This window comes from Hirundo rustica, chromosome 21 (assembly GCF_015227805.2).
Source record: "Hirundo rustica isolate bHirRus1 chromosome 21, bHirRus1.pri.v3, whole genome shotgun sequence".
In the NCBI taxonomy this organism is placed as follows: Eukaryota; Metazoa; Chordata; class Aves; order Passeriformes; family Hirundinidae; genus Hirundo; species Hirundo rustica.
The window spans coordinates 879,307-899,359 of NC_053470.1; the positions used below are offsets into that span (position 1 = coordinate 879,307).

The window sequence follows — 20,053 nt, forward strand, 5'->3', positions numbered from 1 at the left end:
GTGGTTCACCCACAGGTGGGGAGCTCCGGTTTTGGGGGGCGGGTTACAACCGAAGCGGAGGGAGGCCGGTTTGGAGAGGGGGTACCGCGGGCGGCGGGGGGCCGAGCCCCGGTTTGAGGGGGGTGAGCTCACTGCCCGGGGGCGGGCGGTGGGAGGGACCGCCCCGGCCCCTCCCGGTGGGCGGGGGGCGGGGGGGCCGGGCTATAATGCCATTGATGCCGGGCGGCGGAGCCAGACAATACCGCGCCCCCGAGCCGGGTGCCCGGAGCGCCCTGCCCTACCCTACCCTGCCCTGCCCCTGCCCTGCCCTGCCCCGGCCGGCCCCGCTCCGCTCCCACCATGATGTCCATGAACAGCAAGCAGGCGTTCAGCATGCACCCCATCCTGCACGAACCCAAGTACCCGCACCTGCACACCAGCTCCGAAGCCATCCGCAGAGCCTGTCTGCCCGCCCCCCAGGTAAGCCCCGGCACGGCTTTCGGCAGGTTCCGTGCCCGCGACCCTCGCCAACTTACTCTGGCTTCCCTTTGGCTTTGGGTTTCGTTTGGCCTTGGAGGGGTCCGTCCTTCCCTTCCTGCCTCCTCCGGGGCGCCGGGTCCGGCGGGCGGGGGGCTGTTCCCGGTGGGGGGGAGCGGGGGTCGGTCCCGCTCGGGGCGCTTCAGCCGTCCCGTCCCGCTGCGTGCGAGCGCCGGAGCAGCGCGGGGCTGCGGGACCCCCGGCGGCTCCGGCCTCTCTGCCGCTGCCCCTTCTTTGGGGAGGTCGCCCCGGAGGGTAGAGCGGGTGCCGGACTTGGAGGGAGAGCGCTCGGGGTCCGGCAGCCCGGTGCTTTTATTTGAGGGGCTCGGGTAGCGCTCGGCTCGCGTTACCTGTCCCCGGCAGCGCCGGTGGGGCAGAGCGGGATCTTCGCGACGCCGCTTCCCTTTCGCCCTCTCCCGCTCCCTCGGTTTGTTTTCGCTCCCACTTTTCTCCCTCCCGCCTCTCCGCGCAGATCCAGGGGAACATCTTTGCGGGCTTTGACGAGACGCTGCTGCGGGGGGCCGAGGCTCTGGCCGCCGTGGATATCGTGTCGCAGAAAACCCACCCCTTCAAGCCGGACGCCACCTACCACACCATGAGCAGCGTGTCCTGCACTCCTACCTCGTCCTCCGTCCACCTGCACCACCCGTCCGTGCTGACCACGCACCACCCGCACCATCACCACCACCAGCCCTCGCAGGGCCTGGACGGGGAGCTGCTGGACCACCTCAACTCCGCCCTCCCGCTCGGAGGGGTGCCGGGCCCCGAGGTGGGCTCCACGCCTTCGCACCCGCACTCCCACATGTCGGCCATCAACCACATGGCCCACCACTCCCAGCCTATGAACGTGTCCCACCCCCACGGCCTCGCTTCCCACGCCGTCATCTCCGGCCCCGAGACGGAGACGGACCCGCGGGAGCTCGAGTCCTTCGCCGAGCGCTTCAAGCAGCGGAGGATCAAGCTGGGGGTCACCCAGGCGGACGTGGGCTCCGCGCTGGCCAACCTGAAGATCCCGGGGGTGGGCTGCCTTAGCCAAAGCACCATCTGCAGGTTCGAGTCGCTCACCTTGTCCCATAACAACATGGTGGCCCTCAAGCCCATCCTGGAAGCGTGGCTGGAGGAGGCGGAGAGGGCGCAGAGGGAGAAAATGACCAAACCCGAGATCTACACGGGGGGGGACAAGAAGCGCAAGCGCACGTCCATCGCCGCCCCCGAGAAGCGCTCGCTCGAGGCCTATTTCGCCGTCCAGCCCCGGCCCTCCTCCGAGAAAATCGCCGCCATCGCCGAGAAGTTAGACTTGAAGAAGAACGTGGTGCGGGTCTGGTTTTGCAATCAGAGACAGAAGCAGAAAAGGATGAAGTTTTCTGCCACCTACTGAGGAAGGGGCTGGGGAGGCAGCGGTGCGGGGTGCGGGCGGTTTGCTGCCCCCCCGACCACCCCCCAGCCCTGCCCAGACAGGGCTCGGAGTTGTCGGCTTTTGTTTTGGGGGTGGGAGGGGGGGGGGCGGTTTAAAAAAGATTGGAAAACAAACAAACAAAACAAACCCAAACCAAAAAAAAAAAAAAAAAGAAAAAAAAAGAAAAAAAATCTTAAAAGAAAGAGAAACGCACCCAAAGTGAAGTGAGTGAACAGTTTGGTGCCTGCTCCTCACCCCTGGGCAAAGTGGCCCCGCTGTTCTGACTGGTACGGACTGCTTTTGTAGATAAAACTGGAGGAAAAAAAAAAATAATAATAATAAAAAAAAAAGACGGAGAAAAAGAAAAAGACAAAACGAAAAGACCAAGGGGGAAGTTTGGGGGTGCCCGGAGTCGGGACAGCAGCAGCGAGAGCCCCGTGGGTCTTTGTCACGGCCCCTCCCGGCTTGGGGGCCGTGGCGCCGCTTGCTTCTCTGTGTCCGCTCCTCTTCTTTAAAAAAAAAAAAAAGAGAAAAAAAGGAAAAGAAATGAGAAAGGAAAAGAGCTGGAAGCCAGCTGTAAACCCGGGGTGCTCCCCGCCGCCAGGGTCCCCGCACACACACGCACCTGCATGGTTTTGTTCTCTCCCCTGCCCCCCGCAAACCCATCGCCTTTTTGCAATACCATTTCTGTTTCTACCTCATTGGCTAAATTGAAAAAAAAAATCTACAAAAAAGAATAAAAAAAGGAGAAAATATTTAAAAAGAAAGGGGAAAAAAAAAAAAATAAATTGGCCGATCCCTGGAGTTGCGGTTTTTTCGGGGAATTTGGAGATTTATTTTGCGTTGGTTTCACTCAAACCGTTTGATTTCCGTATGATTTTTTCCACTGTATAAAATCCTACGCTTCGACAATCACGTCCTTGGGGCTCAGTGGAGCGGCGGGAGCGGCCCGGGGCGATGGGGACGGACCCCGGCCCGGCCTCTGCGCATAGGGAACTCTGCACTTTCGAAGGCAAGAAAACTCTTATTTCCGCCCCCCCCCTTTCCTTTGCCTATTTAATAGAGAAATTCGCCTCCTTTTCTTTCTTTCTTTTTTATTTTATTTTATTATTGTTTTTTTTTTTTTTTTTTTTTTAAATTAAAGGAGATTTCGTTCCGCTGTGTGTGTGCTGAATGAAATTTTGGTGTCCGTGTACGCTGCAGCATTTCAAATAAATCATGCACGTTTTACCTCACCCTCCTGCCTCCTGCAGTTACTGCGGCCCCGGGGCTCCCCTGCCTCGGGGATCCTTTCCCGGACTCCCCGAGCGCCTTCTCCGCCCCACGGCCGGGATTTCCGCGGGGATGGGGGCTCGCTCCCGCTGCGTGGGGACGGACACGAACAGCGCGGAGAGGCAGAGCCGCCCGTGCCCCTGCGGGGACTGGGGGTCCTGGATCCCCCCCGGCCATCGCGGGGGTCTTGGCCCTTCCTCGCCCGGTGCCGTGCGGGTGTGCGGGGGGGTCTCTCCCGCAGCCCGAGGGTCGCTCCCGCAGCTCGGGGGTCGTTACAGCGCTGCCTGGGGGTCTCTCCCGCAGCTCAGGGGTCGCTCCTGCAGTTGGGGGGTCTCTCCCGCAGCCCGGGGGTCGTTACAGCGCTGCCCGGGGAATCTCCCGCACCTCGGGGGTCTCTCCCGCACCTCGGGGGTCTCTCCCGCACCTCGGGGGTCTCTCCCGCAGCTCAGGGGTCGCTCCTGCAGCTCGGGGGTCTCTAATGCACCTCGGGGATTTCTCCCGCAGCTCAGGGGTCGCTCCTGCAGTTGAGTGGTCTCTCCTGCAGCTCGGGGGACTCTCCTGCAGCCCGGAGAATCTCTCCCGCAGCTCAGGGGTCTCTCCTGCAGCCCGGGGAATCTCTCCCGCAGCTCGGGGGTCTCTCCCGCAGCGCTGCCCGCAGCACCCGGCAGCTCCCGCGACCGGCGGCGGGGCCGAGCTGCCCCCCTAAACCCGCACCCCGCTCTGGGGACACCCCCAGGTGTCCCGGTCACCCCCGGGCTGCGGCAGGGTCACTGCCCCTCTCCCAGCTCCGCTGCCCGCAGCCGATGGCACCGAATGCAGCCCCAAAATCGCCCGGCGGTGGGGACGGGGGGCAAAGCCGGGGGGGACCCCTCTGTCCTGGGGGCTCCGCTCCGTGCCGGGGACACGCGGAGAAAAGGGCTATAAACAAGAGTCTTATTGGTTTTGTTTGGGATGCTTTTGTTTTATTTTTTTTTGTGGGTTTTTTGTTTGTTTGGGTTTTTGTTTGTGTTTGTTTGTGGTTTTTTTTATTTTTTTTTAATTGTTTTGTTTTATGACTTATTCGGGAAAAAAAGATATAATCGAACGCACGTCGTGGTGTTGAAGCCCGACAAGCCGGGACCCTGCGGTTTTACAGGGGAAAATCAAAGTAAAACAAGAAAAAATGAAGCAGAATGAAATGAAATGAAATAAAGTGAAATAAAAGACCATAACGTGAAAACGAAACAAAGTAAAATAAAATAAAACGAAAGGAAGCAAAATGAACGAAAGAAAACGAATGAAATGGAGTAAGATAAAATAAAACCAAAACCAAACAAGCAAACAAAAAAAAAAACATAAAACAAAACAAAAAACCTACAAACAAATAAAACCTTAAAACTCCACAAAGAAGGAAGAAAAAACAAACAAACGAAAAAAAGAAAGAAAAAAAAAAAGAAAGAAAAAAAAGAGGAATTTGTGCGGTGCCCGAAATAGCTGCCGGAGGAGCTGCTCCACCTGGGCGAGCGGGGCCAGCTCGGCGGTGGCCGGCAGAGCCCTGCCTGCCCTGCCCGCACCGTGGGACTCCCGCGCCCCGTCCCGCGCATCTCTCTTTATTCCCCTGCGCTTCCCAAAGCCCATCCCTTTGTTGTTGGCGCTCCGTCCCTGTTTTCTCCGCGCGGCGAAAAGCGCATTTTCATAAATAGACCTTGGCCGAGCGCTGCCGATGAAACTTTAATGAGGCGGGATGCTGAGTGCTGCCCGGGGGGGCCCCGGACCGGCTCCGCGCAGCATTAGCGGGGCCCCGGCCCCCCCTTTCCGCGGCTCCCCCCGGCAGCCGGAGCCGCTCCCGTGGCTCCCCCGGCCCCCCCCGAGCCCCTCCTCGGCCCGTGCCCGGTGCCGGGGCCGGTGCCGCGGTGCCCCCGCTCCGCCGAGTTGGCGGGCGATGCAATATTTATCAGCCGCGCTCATAAAACGCCGGCTGGGTATTTCCCAAGCACAAATGCAAAGCGCTGCGCTGGGGAGCCGGAGCGGGGCCGCCCGGGGACCCCCCCCCCACCCAGCCCCCGCGGCCGCCAGGTAAGGGGGGATCCGGTGGGGCAGCTCCGGGCGAGGAGCAGCGGGGCTGGAGGCCGGGAGGGGCGGGGAGAGAGGCTGGGAGCGGCGCTGAGGCCTGGAGAACTCATCGCACCCGGGGCGCCGGGCAGGAGCCGGGCCGAGCATTGATCCTGCAGCTGCCGCTGCTCCCGATGCTGTCCCTGCTGCGGTCACCGCTTCTGCTGCTCCTGCTCCTACTCGTGTTTCTGCTCCTCCTCCTTTTCTTTTTCCTGTTATTAATCCTACCCGTTCCTGCTCCTGCTCCAGCTCCTGTCCCTGCTCCAGCTCCTATTCCTGTTTCTGTTCCTGTCTCTGCCTTGGCTCCTCTTCCTCCTCCTACTGTTGCCCTTGCTCCTACTTCTGCTCCTGCTCTTTCTTCTGCTCCTCTTGCTCCAGCTCCTGCCCCTACTCCTCTTCCTGCTCCAGCAGTTCCCACTACACCCAGGCCGGCGAGAGCCTCCAGGATCCTCAGGGAAAGCCTGGAAGGAGTTGAGGAAGGGCCCCTTGTGCTTCCCCCCCACCCCTGGGCGCAGGTCAGGGAGAAGCTGCTGCTCCGTCCTGGTGCCGCTCTGGCAGCCAGGGCGCACTGGGAGCAGGTCCCAGCCACGGTCCAGTGCCTCAGGCTCTGTGCTCCTGCTCTCCTGAGGGTCTCTCCCACACCAGGGCCCCGGCTGCCTACCCAAAAGGACCCAAATCCCTCCAAATCCAGCAGACCACCTGGCACAGGGTGAGGTGGGAGAAGCCCAGGGTGAGGGAAGGAAAACAGACACACACTGGGGTGTCACGGGCACTCCCTGCTCCTGGGGCACAGAGGACAGCCCTGAGCCTGACACTGGACCCAAAACAGCATTAGAGGGAGGGAATATTGACTGGAATGGACACTCCACTCTCACCCTGGCTTTTCATATGAGTGTTGATGGATGAGCAAGGTTTGATATTTTTCTGCTCTTTTGCTTCAGCAGCAGCTCCACCTTTGCAGGCACCTGCTAATCCAGCCCTGAACTGGCCCAGAGCTCCTTCAGGAGGAGCTCAGCTTCAGCCACCTTGGAGGACTTGATTCCTCTTCTACCTCCAGGCTGGTGGGATTGAGGGGCTGGGCCAGGTCTTATCCCCTCCCCAGGGGCACCCTGAGGACTCAAAAACATCAACACCAGCAGTTCCCCGGGGATTGGATGGAGATGCTTTGGGGGCCTTTAGAGCAGGGATGCACAGATGAATGGAGGCCTCTGGGCTCCGCTGAGGGGCCCTGGAGAGGGACCAAGGAGCCTCTGTTGCAGTTCAGCTCTGATCTCAACCTCTGATCTCAACCCCTGGCTCAGGGCTTAGAGCACCTCCATCGCCTTGAAGCCTGTAACGGGTCTGAATGACCAGCTCAGGTGGAGACACCAATAAATGGGGATGTGACAGCTGAATCCCACTCCTGGTGCTGCAAAGGCTTCCCAAGGAAAGCTGCCCACCAGTTCTGGGCTGCTGGAGCTGGCAGACACCAGCTCCTGGAGCTCTCCTGGCCACTGGTGCTGTAGCCAGGACCTCTCTTGCAATCCAGTCCTTGTTCCAAGCTCTTTCCCTCCATGTCACGCTCTTTTGTGTTGCTTCTTCCTGCTCTAAAAGCTGAGACGCTCCAAAAATTTGGGCATCTAAACTCCTTGTGCTCAGCTGTGACAGAGACCAGGTCCAGGCCAGCGTGGCTGTGCCATCACCACCAGAGTGTGCAGGGATGTGTTTAAAGTTATCCACGCCCTGCCGAGGTGGAGTCTGGTGACTGCAGGCAAATGTAGATGCGTTTGAAGAAATCCCTGGAGAAGCCCTGCCCCTCTTTTACCTTTTAGGATCTTTTAGGATCTTTTAGGATGGTGCATTCTTTAGGCTGTAAAGCTGCTCCAGATCCCCTTGACCCCTGTTTATTTCACAGGCACAGGCCCCATCTGTGCTCCCTGAGCAGCAGGGTGACAGAGAATGGTGCCACCTCAGCCCCTGTGTCCTGCTAAATCCCTGCCCAAGGGGCTGATTCCCCACTGGGGAACAAGGGGAGGAATATCCAGCCTGTCTGGGGACCATCAGTGAGCCCCATCTGTCCACCCACGGAGCTCAGAGTGCTCACAGAGAGCTCTCAGAGGTGTGGGGAATCCGCACCACCAGCAGCAATCCCAGCGACAGCAGCAGGCACTGCCTCATCCCAGAGGGATCCAGACCGAGGGGAGGGATGCAAGGACCCCGCGCTAAGATATGACTGGCACGTCCCAACTTTGGGTCAGGAGCAGAGAAAATGCTCTGTGTTCTTTAAAGGATCCCTGCCTTTGAAAGCTGGGCAGGTCCAGGGTGCACCCACTCCGGACTTTCTTCTATTATTCCATGTGTTTTAGTGCAGCGCAGAGCAGATGTATTTTTAAAGATGCTCGGGGTTGGCTCTCTTCCACTACAGGGAGAAAAGGAGTAAAACCATAATTAGAGTCTCCATTGGCACCTGAGCAGGGAGGGGGACAGCCAGAGTGAGGGGAACTCAGGAAAAAGGGTTGGGAAAAAGTTTGGGAAATGGAGCAGGGCATTCCACGGGACAAACCTGACAGCTGGCTGCGGGCTAGGACAAGAGGAAATGGCCTCAAGGGAGGTTTAGGTGGGATATCGGGAAAATTTCTGCATGGCAAGGACTGTCCAGCCCTGGCACAGCTGCCCGTGGTGGTGGTGGTGGAGGTGCTGTCCCTGGAGGGATTGATAAGCTGTGTGCCCTTTCACAAGGAACAAGCCTGTGGTAGGAGCAGCTCTAACCCTTGTCTGCAAAAATCGAGCTCCCTGCTCATCCCAGTGTCAGTGAGGAATGAGACATCCTACTAAGTTTACAAATTTGTGGTGTTGTGTTTTGTTTTTTTGGTGGGTTTTTTTTTGGTTTTTTTTTTTTTTTTTTTTTTTGGCTTGGTTATTCTTTTTTATAAAGCATTTGTTCACCTGTGTTAAAGAAATACATCCAGAAATTTAATCTTGTGCTTTTCCTGAGGTCTTTATCTCCCCATCCTTCACCTACAGGAACAGCCTCCTGCCCCCATCAGCCCTCCCAGAGCCCAGCAGCAGGAACAGCCCCTGGTTTTTAGCCATAAATCCTAAGGAAGCGCTGTAGGACTTGGCTTTGGATCCTTGGAGAAATCTGAGAGTAGGGAAGCTCACAGATGATTTCAGGAACTTTGGGATCCTGGAGACAGAGGGATTAGAGGTAAAATCTCCGTTTCTTCTGCGGCACCTCACCAACACCTCCAGCAGCTGTAGGAAAATTGGAGCTCTGTGAGTGATGTGAAAGTGTCAGCTAAGGACCGTGTTTTATTTATAGCAGGCACTGGGAGTGTTTAGGTTCACACAAGGAAAAATCCGTGTGTTTGTCTAAAATCCTGCTCCGTCACTCTGCGACTTCCCAGCTGCTGCCTGGGAATCACAGGGAGCTGTTCCAGAGGTGTTCCAGGGAACACTGCCTCATCCCTCACCAGCTCCAGGATGCACTTCCAGCCTCGCTGCTGGATAAATCGTGGAGCAGGGCCACGTTTTTCTCTTCTACAAAGCCAAGGGAACACCTTGCAACAGCACGGGGGAGTACCCAGCACACGGGATCTCTGATCTATCCGGGCTTTGAACAAATTCCCAATGCCAAGATAAACGTTCAGGGCAGAATTTCCCCATTGTTTATCAATATTTGCACCATGTCCAAGGAGATCAGCATCTCACACCCTCAGATTAGGAAGGACAAATTCACCCTCTCCTTTCAGCCACTGAAATGACTGCAGGGCCGGGTGCCGCCGGTGGCAGCGGGGCTTCAGGGCAGGAATGCTGCATTCATGGCGTCACCCAAATCAGTGGATTTTTTGGGATGCCCCTTCCCTCACCCTGAGTGACACCAGGAGTGAGTCTGTTCCCTCTCATACCTTCTCCCCTTCCCCTTCTCCCTCCAGTCCCTCCACCATCTCTCCTGCCCTTCCCTCTTTCCCAGGCAGCTCTGTCTGTCTGTCTGTGCAGTCTGTCCTCACATCTGGTCCCACCCAACTGCTCACGATCCCTCTCACAACCGGTCCAGCCCAGCTCCTGCAGTTCCAGGAGCTCGACCAGCCCATCCCGGGGGAATGGTGGCCGCGTGTCCCAGGCCGAGCGCGGCTCCTTTTGTTCCTCCCTCTCTCGGTGCCTCCCTGGCACGGGGGTTTCTCTCATGTGAGGGTTCCTTCCTGCAGGAGAGGGAGCGCTGCTCCTCCAGAGGGACCCTCCAGAGCTGCTCCCGATGTGCTGGGTGTGCCCGGGCCCCGCTCCGCTCCTCCGGCTCCCGCAGCAGCTCGGGCACACGAACCGGCACCAAACCCTGGACAGACGAACCGGGACCGAGCCCCGGACAGACGAACCGGGACCGAGCCCCGGACAGACGAACCGGGACCCAGTCCCGGACAGACGGACCGGGACAGAACCCTGGACAGACGAACAGGGACTGAGACCCAGACAGACAAACCGGGACCGAACCCTGGACAGACAAACCGAGACCGAAATCTGGACAGACAAACCGGGACCGAAATCTGGACAGACGAACAGGGACTGAGACCCAGACAGACAAACCGGGACAGAACCCTGGACAGACAAACCGGGACTGAGCCCCGGACAGACAAACCGGGACCGAAATCTGGACAGACGAACAGGGACTGAGACCCAGACAGACAAACCGGGACAGAACCCTGGACAGACAAACCGAGACCGAAATCTGGACAGACAAACCGGGGCTGAGACCTGGACAGACAAACCGGGGCTGAGACCCAGACAGACAAACCGGGACAGAACCCTGGCCAGACGAACCAGGACCGAGATCTGGACAGACAAACCGGGACTGAACCGTGGACAGACAAACCGGGGCCGAGCCCCGGACAGACAAACCGGGACTGAACCGTGGACAGACAAACCGGGGCCAAGCCCCGGACAGAGCGGCACTGAGGAAGTCCCGGGCTCCAGGCTCTCCTCTGGGAGCCCCGGGCTCCAGGCTCTCCTCTGGGAGCCCCGGGCTCTCCTCTGGGAGCCCCAGGCTCTCCTCTGGGAGCCCCGGGCTCTCCTCTGGGAGCCCCAGGCTCTCCTCTGGGAGCCCCGGGCTCCAGGCTCTCCTCTGGGAGCCCCGGGCTCTCCTTTGGGAGCCCCAGGCTCTCCTCTGGGAGCCCCGGGCTCTCCTTTGGGAGCCCCAGGCTCTCCTCTGGGAGCCCCGGGCTCCAGGCTCTCCTCTGGGAGCCCCGAACTCTCCTCTGGGAGCCCCGAACTCTCCTCTGGGAGCCCCAGGCTCTCCCCTGGGAGCCCCGAACTCTCCTCTGGGAGCCCCGGGCTCTCCTTTGGGAGCCCCAGGCTCTCCTTTGGGAGCCCCGGGCTCCAGGCTCTCCTCTGGGAGCCCCGGGCTCTCCTCTGGGAGCCCCAGGCTCTCCTCTGGGAGCCCCGGGCTCCAGGCTCTCCTCTGGGAGCCCCGGGCTCTCCTCTGGGAGCCCCGGGCTCTCCTCTGGGAGCCCCGGGCTCTCCTCTGGGAGCCCCGGGCTCTCCTCTGGGAGCCCCCGGCTCTCCTTTGGGAGCCCCGGGCTCCAGGCCCTCCTCTGGGAGCCCCGGGCTCTCCTCTGGGAGCCCGGGGTGCCGCAGGGAGCCGGGGGATCGCAGCCCCCCGCACTCGGGCTAATGGCTCCTGATGGCTTTTCCCGGAGCCGCTCCCATCGCCGTGCCCGGCTCTCTCTCGCTGCAGTTCCCCGCTTCTCTTCACTCAGCGCATGGAATGCTGACTTCCTCCGGCTTCTCGCATGGATTTTTTTGCCACCCTGGCTGTGCTCTTTAGTTCAGATCTAAGCGAAATTTCCGAGCGCGCTGCCTGGATGTCTTTATTAAAACAACGCAGTTTAAGGCGGGGGCTGAGGGAGAGGAGGGGAGAGGGGGTTGGACCGGCTCTGGGTTCACTCTGCAGCCAAAACCATGGGAATCTGCTGCTCCACAACTGTTCCCGGCCGCTGACAGCTGCGCGGTACCGCCAGCAGGACACGGGGTCACCTCTCCGGCCGTGACTAATCCGTCGCGGAGGGCAGCCCCTCTGCTCGTCCCCCCGGGGCTGTGTCCCCTCGGCTGTGAAGGCAGGTGGGCAGACAGGGACGTGTCCCCGAGGGGCTGGTGGCCAGGCTGGTGCAGAGGCTGTGCTGGGATTCCCCGCGGCTCCTGGAGCAGCGCAGCTCTGTGAGAGGGATGCAAAGCTGTCGGGCTGCTCGAGAGCCTGGCTCCTGAAGAGGAGATTTCCCTGGGGAAGCTTTGAGCCTTGGGTCAAGTTCTGTTCTCAGATACCTGCAGGCTGAGGAAATCGCTGCAGGCAGGACCGACCCTGCCGAAATTGGAGCCTCTGGGAATGCCGGTGCCTGTCCACGGGAGCTGGGAGCGGGCAGGGTTCCAGTGTCTGCCGTGGACCTCCAGCCTCGCCTTCCAGCGCAGGCTGCCAGGAGCTGTCAGTGACTCAGGTGCTGAGAAAAGCAGCTTTTCCCTCCACCAGGAGTGGTGGAAGGAAAAACCCCGTCACTACAACCCCGCTGGCAGCCTGGAGGCCTCAGACACAGCTCTGAACTTCTCCTTGTGATGTACCAACCCCGGCCAAAGCTCCCTGACCTCCTGCCACAGCGAATCCAGCCCGTTCTCGGGTTTGGCCATCCTGTCCTGCTCCTCTGGAGGAGCGCCGGGGGGCAGCTGCCTGCCTTGCCCAGCAGCAGCTGCAACAAGCCCTGCTCTTGCTGGGGAAGGGCTGACTTCTCCGTGCTGCCTGCGCATCCCCCTGCGAGCCGCTGGCTGCTGGAAGGCGCTGCCTGAGCCAGCCACATGCTTCACGATGTCAATCGCAGTTCAGAGTGAATTATTCATGAGAAAATTTCATAATGTGCTGTTAAGTGGGCTGCAGGATATTTTGGTTAAATTAAAGGAACCTGAAAGCTCCCCACTGTGGGGTGCTGCCCCTCGGTTCTCGCTGAGAGCAAAGGTTCTGTTCTCAGGCGCTGTGGCCTGTGCCGTGGCCTGTGATTATTGGAGCCACAGGAGTGTGGAGATCGAACCAACGGCTCAGCTTCGTGTTTCCAACCGGAAAATTCCAAGTGAAGTGTTTTCCAAGAAGACCTGGGCTGGTGGAAGGTTCCTTGCCTGTGGCAGGGGGTTGGAATGAGATGAGCTTTAAGTTCCCTCCCAGCCCAAACCATTCCATGACTCTGTGACTTCAAAGCAGGTTCTGTGGAGTCCCCTTGAGCCTGCAGAGAGCCTGGGACAGGTTGTGCAGATCGTGGAATCACAGGATCATCCAGGTGGAAAGGCCTCCAGGATCACTGAATTCATCTGTTAATAGGCCAGTTCACTCCCAGACTCTTTTCTTCCTCATTCAGGGAATAGTTTAGGTTGGAAAAGACCTCAGTGATCATCAAATCTAACCCAGCTCTAAAGAAACCTCTTTGATCAGGTCAGTCTCACAGTCCTCCCAACATGCCATGCCTTGGAGCCTCTCTGACCTTGGGTGAAGGAGTGGAGGGGCGGCTCCCACCTCTGTCATCCCCTGATGCTGGGACCTTGCTGAGGTGTTCTGGTGCCCCAGGTCTGCAATCAGAGGACTCGGGGCGCTCCCTTGCTGTTCAGCAGTTCCAAACCTGGCTGGTGAAGCAGGAACCACCCCCTCCTGCGCTGCTTTGCCTGGGATGGCTGCAAGAACTCGCAGGGATCTTGGGATGCCCTGGATTGTTCTTGAAGCCTCACTAGAGCTGATGGACAGAGCTCTGACATGGTTTGAAGCCTTTCCCAAATCTCTTTGGCCATGCTGCCTCTTCCTGTTCTCCCACCATTTATTACTGATGGATCACAGTGACCTGGCTCTCTGTGCTACTCATGAATGAGGGGACATCTCCCTCCCCTGGCTGCTGGATCAATGACCTTCCCAACCAACTTCACCTCTTACATTTTTTACCAGCCTCGCTGTTCCCCTGCTCCTTCTGCTGCCAGGAGAACATTGACCAGGAAAAGTTTGGTTCTACACCATGAGATGAGATGAGATGAGATGAGATGAGATGAGATGAGATGAGATGAGATGAGATGAGATGAGATGAGATGAGATGAGATGAGATGAGATGAGATGACCTCTGTGCAGGTGGGAACATCTGCAGGAGACTCAGGGCATGCACTGGGATGTGGGATGGACTTGCCCCCGGAGCTGGTGTCCCTGTCCCACAGTTGTGCCCCCAGGCTCACCTTCCCCACTTCTTGCTGTGCCATTTGCTGCTGGTACAAGTGTCTGACACAGCTGAGCACTCAACTGCCCCAACACCAAAGTTTCTGGGAATAGCAACCCCTGGAAGCATGGCCAGGGTCATCCTAGTGGTGAGACCTCAGGCTTTAAACAAACAGACGGGAGATACAAGGGAGAAATAGATTTAGGATTAGATATGTGGAAGATATTGTTTCCTGTGAGGGTGCCCAGGACCTGCACAGGGTGCCCAGAGTAGCTGTGGCTACCCCAGGATCCTTGGAAGTGTCCAAGGACAGGTTGGACAGGGCTTGGAGCCACCTGGTTCTAGTTCTAGCTGGAATGGGATGGGCTTTAAGGCCCCTTCTAACCCAAACTGCTGTGGGATTTTATGAAAGGAGGGGCGGTGATGCAGTGATACCGCCCCAGGACAGTGCCAGGGGCTGTGACAGGGACACTGGTGGAAAGGAAGCCTCCTGCCTGCCTTTTCTGGGCTCGGTCACACACAGGGGCTTGGTGGCCGGGCACAGCTCGCAGTGAATCCCATTCTTTCTGCTGGATGAGGTTGGAGTCAGGCAGCCTCTTGGATGCTGGATCTCCAGCAGAGAGGATCCCATACAAACCAGCTCCTGGGCATCTCTCCGGAGGTGGATGTGTGGAGGAGAGAGAATCTGGGCTGCCCAGGAGCTGCTCCCAGCACGGCCTTGCACTGCAGTTAAAAACAGCGAGCACCTGGAAAGCCAGCCCAGACACGGAATACAAGAACCCACTGGAAGCCAAGCAGGAGGCAGCCATGAAGGAGTGACTGGGCACTTGGCAAGGGATGAAATGCAGTTTGCAGGGAATGAAATGCAGTTTGCCTCCACGCCAAGCCTTGATGGCTTCGTTCTGCTTCCTAAAGCTCTCAGCTCCTGCTGCCTGGAGCCGGCTCCTTGCGGGGCTGGGAGGAGGGATGGAGGCAGGGAAGGGGCAGGCCTCCTGCGAGCCTCTCCAAACATTTAACTCAGTGGCAGCTCTGCCCTTCAGAGGCCTCAGTTCTGCTGTGGGGTAACCCTGGCAGTGGGCGTTACCTGCCCTGGCTGCTGCCAGCCCCGCTGCAAAATCACAGCGCTGCCTCCAGGATAAATTTCCATGGAAATAAGAAAGTGTCCAGCAAGTGTTTCCATCCAGAGACCTTCGGTGGATAAACGTCATCCTCACCCCACCGGCCTCAGTGCAGGAGGATCCGGTCCTGGCAGTATTTTGGCAGCTCCAAGGACAGCACAGCCCTGCTCAACACCTTCTCCCCTTGCCACATCCAGCTCCAGACCTGTCCTGCCTCCTTCCCGGGAGGATATTGCCCTCTGGAAGAGGAGCTTGGATCATGGGCAGAGGCAGAGCAGAAACTGCCTGACTCTGAGTTGGGTTGAGAGCAGCAAATTGCAACTGCTCCAGCAGCAGCCCGTGACCAGTTCCTATCCCACCCGTGGAAGGGATCACATTCCCACTTCCAGGCTCAGCTCAGAGGTGTCAGCCCCTTCTCATTTTGGAGGGCTCTTGACTTCCTTTCTCTCTTGCCTTTTTCCCCCCTTTTTCCTCCAGCTTTTCTCTTCCTCCTTTTTTCTTTTTCTCTCTTTTTTTTTTTTTTTCTTCCCCCCCTCCCACCTCCCTTTGCAGCCTCTGTTCTTCATCCATTATTTAGGCTTTTCTGACTGTAACAGCAACATTCGCCTTGTATACCTTGTGTGGGGTTTAAAATATAGATAAAAGCAGAAGGTCAGACTTGAAACACAGATTCTGACGGTTGCTGCTGACTTTGTCTGGAAGCTACAAAATCTGGAGCTTTCTGTGCCCAGCAATGGTTTTGGTACAATTGGGTTTTGGGGGGGTTTAGGTTTGTTTGTTTTTTTTTTTTTGTCTAGTTGATATTCCTGCAAACTGTCTCGGTGTTTGATGCTTTCATCCAGCCTTTCAGTTTCTAAAAGTTCTGGGGCCTGGCTGGCTTCAGGACAGCGGAGTTGGAGCCGTGGAATTCCTGCTTGGAGCGCCGATCTTGACCCGGCGCAGCAAATACCTGCTGCTCTCCTGTCCGGGGCGAGCCGGGGAGGGGTGGAGGTGCCTCCATGCACATCCAGCAGGCTCTAATTGGCACCTCTGGTCGGAGACTCGGCAGAGCCCAGGACTTTCCCTTTCAATTATAAATGCCCTGGTTCTTTTATGTTGCTTTCTCCAGTCGTCGGAGAGATTGGGTTTTGAGGACAAATGTTTGTGGGAAATAAATTTCAAAGTCAATGTGGGAACGGTCCCAGAAAACATGAAACACTTCGTTGTCTATTTGAACGGGCAGCGAGACAGGGAGGGCCAGGAGAGAAACTGGACAGGGGTGGAACCACGGTTCCTGGAGGGATTTCAAAGCCCTGTGGACGTGGTGGCCTTGGCAGCACTGGGGGAATGGCTGGACTTGATGGTGTTCAAGGTTCCTCCAAGCCCAGCTGTTCTGTGACTCCCTGAGAAGGGGCAGCAGGGGATGGTGATCCTCAAAACAATGATCATTTTTCGTGCCACTGAGATCCATGTGGATCCTGGAGAAGAGCTGGGAATGCCCCAAGGAATGGCTGAAGGGACATTTGAAACTGAGACACTGGTGGAGAAATGCCAGCCTTGCCCGGCAGCGTCCACCAGGAGCAGGGCAGTGATGCCCTGGGATTTTCCTGCTGGGAGGTTAGTGGGGAATGTTCTGTCCCCGCACAGAATATTTTCAGAGAACAGAGGCTTTGGCTCACTCAAAACCAGACCCAGGACTCTTCCAGTCCCCACCTGAAACAGGAGCTCTCTCAAGAGCTGTCTCCAAAGCTGAGACCTGCACATTTTATTTTCAGAGAATCCCAGCCTGGTTTGGGTGGCAAGGGTCCTTAAAGACCCCCTGGTTCCAATCCCTTCCCATGGACAGGGACACCACTGTCCCCGTCACAGTTAGGTGGCTTCAGCAGCCAGCTGGGATCTGAAGCTCAGGCACAGGTTTCAGCCCGTTGGGCGCCAGCAGCACCTAATCCAGGTGGATATTCCAGTGGCAGCTGTCGTTCGGGAGGCTCCATAGCCCAGCTGGCACTCCCCCAATAACCTTTCTTCACTCCAGCCCAAGGGGAAATGCATCTGTCAGGTGAGGAATAGGAAGATAGGGTGAAATTCTTCCCTGTGAGGGAGGTGAGGCCCTGGCACAGGCGTCCAGAGAAGCTGTGGCTGCCCCTGGATCCCTGGAAGTGTCCAAGGACATTGGGCTTGGAGCAGCCTGGGACAGTGGGAAGAGTCCCTACCCAGGGCAGGGATGGCCCTGGATGGGCTTTAAGGCCCCTTCCAACCTAAACCATTCCATCATTCCATGACTCTGTTCCAGCTTCCCTCTGGGCACAGTCCTTATCCAAAGAGTATTTGGAAGGACACAGGGAAAGGCTGTGGTCTTCCTGTCTCAACTCCATCCCTCAGCCCTCTCCAAAAGCTGAACTGGGCACTAGATCCGGGCATGGATCTGTTGGTGCTGAGGGGTTACAGCAGCTCTGGCAGTGGCTGGGGTGGCTCATGGATGATCCCATGGCCGAGGAATTGAACTCTTCCAGATTTCCCAACAGGGAACATTTCCTTGCCTGTACCTACAGCCCCAGCTCATGTGACAGAGGTGTCACACTGAGCAGGAGGAGGAGGTGCCCAGATGTGGTCATTTCCAGGAGCAATGGGAAAAAAGGGACATTATGAAGAGAATCCCCAAGGCCAGCAGCTCCTGGTGCTCAGGCATCTCTGAATTCGGGGATCCCAGCAGCACGTATGGATTGAGATTGGCCTGTTGGGGTTTTGGGGGCCTTGAGGAAGAACATTTCCAGGGAAGTGGTGGAATACCCATCCCTGGAGGGCTCCAAGGAATGCCTGGACGTGGCACTCAGTGCTCTGGGCTGGGGACAAGGTGGGCACTGGGCACAGCTTGGACTCGCTGATCCTGGAGGCCTTTTCAGGGATTCTGGGATTCTGGGATTGAGGAGCATCTCCAAAGTCCTTGAGGTTACACCTTTACATCCATCTGCAGGCTGGCCAAGCCGGGTCCACAATCTGCTCTTCCCAGCATGTTAAACATCCAAAGGAAAGAAAGAAACAGGACTTCCAGGAAGTCCAGGAATCATGACGCTGCTAATCAGAACTGATTAAGTCATCACCATTAAACCCAGGAAGTTTCAAGGTAGGAGTGTGGGACTCTTTATATTTCTATAAGTGTCTCCCTTCCAATCCTACTGAATTCCTGGCCTCGGTGGCAGGCTGGCAGGGGATAATTATCCATTTTTAAAGTGCCTCTTTCCACCAACGTTCAGGACATTTGGGAATCCCTTTCCATTGTGATTCTCGGCGCTTTCTCCCTGTGACACCTGCAGCTTGGTGACAGCCCCCTGCTTAAACACCGAAATGCAAAAATTCCTGAGTGCCCTACTGCTCCCCAGGAGGTGGATGGGACCCCCGAGTCCTCGGCGCTCCGAGAGGGGAATTTTTACCGAGAGGACTTTCCTCTGGGTTTGGTGGCAGAAGTCCAATGTCACGAGTCCAGCCCGTGAATTCCCACTGCTCCCGGTCCCGACAGATCCCGTGCTCCTGCTGAGGGGGGGGTGAAGCCACCCCACCTTCCCAAGATCCTGCAATAATCCCTCCGAAGCCCAAGAGTTACTTTTGTTTTCTTCCACCAATTCTGTCCATTTCGCCTTTGGCAAACATCGATTTTCCACAATTCCCCGCAGCCCTCATAAAGCAGCTGCCAAAACAGCTCCCTCGCGGGCCACTTCTTTTATTTGTCGAACAAAAGAATCATCAGCATTGTCTCCAGAGCTCTCCGGCGAGCGGAGCCCGGGATCAGGATGCCGAGCTCCCTCTCCTGGCTGCCGGATCAAAAGGAATTGTTGAAAAGTCCTGCGCACCTGAAAATCGGGATCGCCGGACTCCGGCTGAAGGAGGGAGAGTCCTTCCAGCTGTTTTGTAGATTTTTTGTAGACTCCATCATTTTTCCTCTCCATGAAATATGCCGGGAAAACGTTCAGGTGCAATAATTTCGGGAGAAAGGTGAATTTGTCTGCTTTTGCTCCTCTCCCTTTTTTCTCGTCTGTCACTGTCAGGGAACAGATCCCAGCGGGAAAATCACTCTGAGGGTCTCTGCAGGAAATTCACGGTTGTCTCCCACCAGTTATCCATGAAATGTTACTCCAGGGAGAGGGAGAGTGCGGAAAAGGACATGCACGAGGAAGAGCAGCGGGGAGCAGGTTGGGAATGAAGAGTGGGGATCAGTGGACCACGGGAAGTCCCATCAACATGATCCTGCTGGAAGCTGAAGGGCTGCTCTGGAGAGAGCAGGATCTGCTGGATCTCACAGTTCCCAGCAGGAAAACTGGGAGCTCAAACATTCCAGATCTTCACCTCAGTGTCCCACTGCGGGTGGCAAACATGGCTTAATTCCAAAAAACCATTCTATCAAATGTCTCCAAGTGACATTTTCCATTTTCGGATCAAGGCTTCCTTCCTCTCTCCTTTTCATGGTCTGCTGGCCCAGCACCTGCTGCGGGCTGGGAATTCTGGTTGTGGTCTCCAGCTGGGATCCTGCAGGAATTTGAATTGAAAAGCTCAGAGCTCTGCACCCATGGGAGGGTGAAAGCGCCGATGGATTTTGAAATGGAATAATGAGCTCTGTGCGTGTGTCCTGTTGCACACTTTGGGAGCAAATGGGCACCGCGGATCCAATTTGGAGAAGTCAAGAAGCCCTGGAAATCTTTTTTAGTCTCCCCACAATGCAATTATGTGACTCTCTGAGCCGCTTCAGGTCTGGGGAGGGGAATGGTACTGGCTGTCCTAGGAACTCTGAAATCAATCAATCAGGGAATGCTTTGGATTGGGAGGAGCCGTAAGGACCATCTCATCCCACCCCCTGCCATGGCAGGGACACCTTCCACTACCCCAGGCTGCTCCCAGCCCCATCCAGCCTGGCCTTGGACACTTCCAGGGACGGGGCATCAACTCCCTGGACGCTGCATGGATTTGGCTGACCCTCCTCATCCCGGCATTTCCCACGGATTGTGTTCCAGCCACGTCTCCTGTCCACCCTCCAGGCCCAGGCAAAACCAAGGGGCAAGGAAGTTGCGCCCATGCTCCAAGAATGAGTCAGGTTCTCCCGGGAGCTGTTTAGAAAAGACTGGGCCAGGACCCTGCTGGGATATTCCATCCATCTGCAGAGACCCCTGGTCATCACTGACCACGGGACAGCACGGACCGAGAGTGGACAGCCCACCTGAGGAGAGGAGACACCGTGACCTGTGACCATCAGCTCAAACCTTTCACTTCCCTGAAGCCACTTCACTCTTCAGCCCTGTCCTCAAGGAGGTCCCGGCACAATGAGGGGAGGAACAGGCAGGGGACAAAGGTGGCTGGAGGTACACAAGGGTCTCTTGTCCAGGGCAAATCAGGTGCCATCCTTCTTCAGAGTTTTGGTAACTCTGAGGAATGTCCGGGCCACAAATCCTCCCACTTTTCCTCTGCAACTGCCCAAACCCTGCACCTCTCTCCCTGTC

General features: G+C 57.3%; 1 protein-coding gene across 1 annotated transcript; it reads left to right on the forward strand.

Annotated features, from left to right (window-relative positions):
* The first annotated feature begins 249 nt into the window (after positions 1–249).
* Positions 250–3,247, forward strand: LOC120762069 (brain-specific homeobox/POU domain protein 3). The gene is made up of 2 exons (XM_040084083.2): positions 250–459; positions 989–3,247. The coding sequence occupies exons 1-2, from the start codon at positions 340–342 to the stop codon at positions 1,892–1,894; spliced, it is 1,026 nt and encodes a 341-aa protein (XP_039940017.1). The 5' UTR covers positions 250–339; the 3' UTR covers positions 1,895–3,247.
* The last annotated feature ends 16,806 nt before the right edge of the window (positions 3,248–20,053 follow it).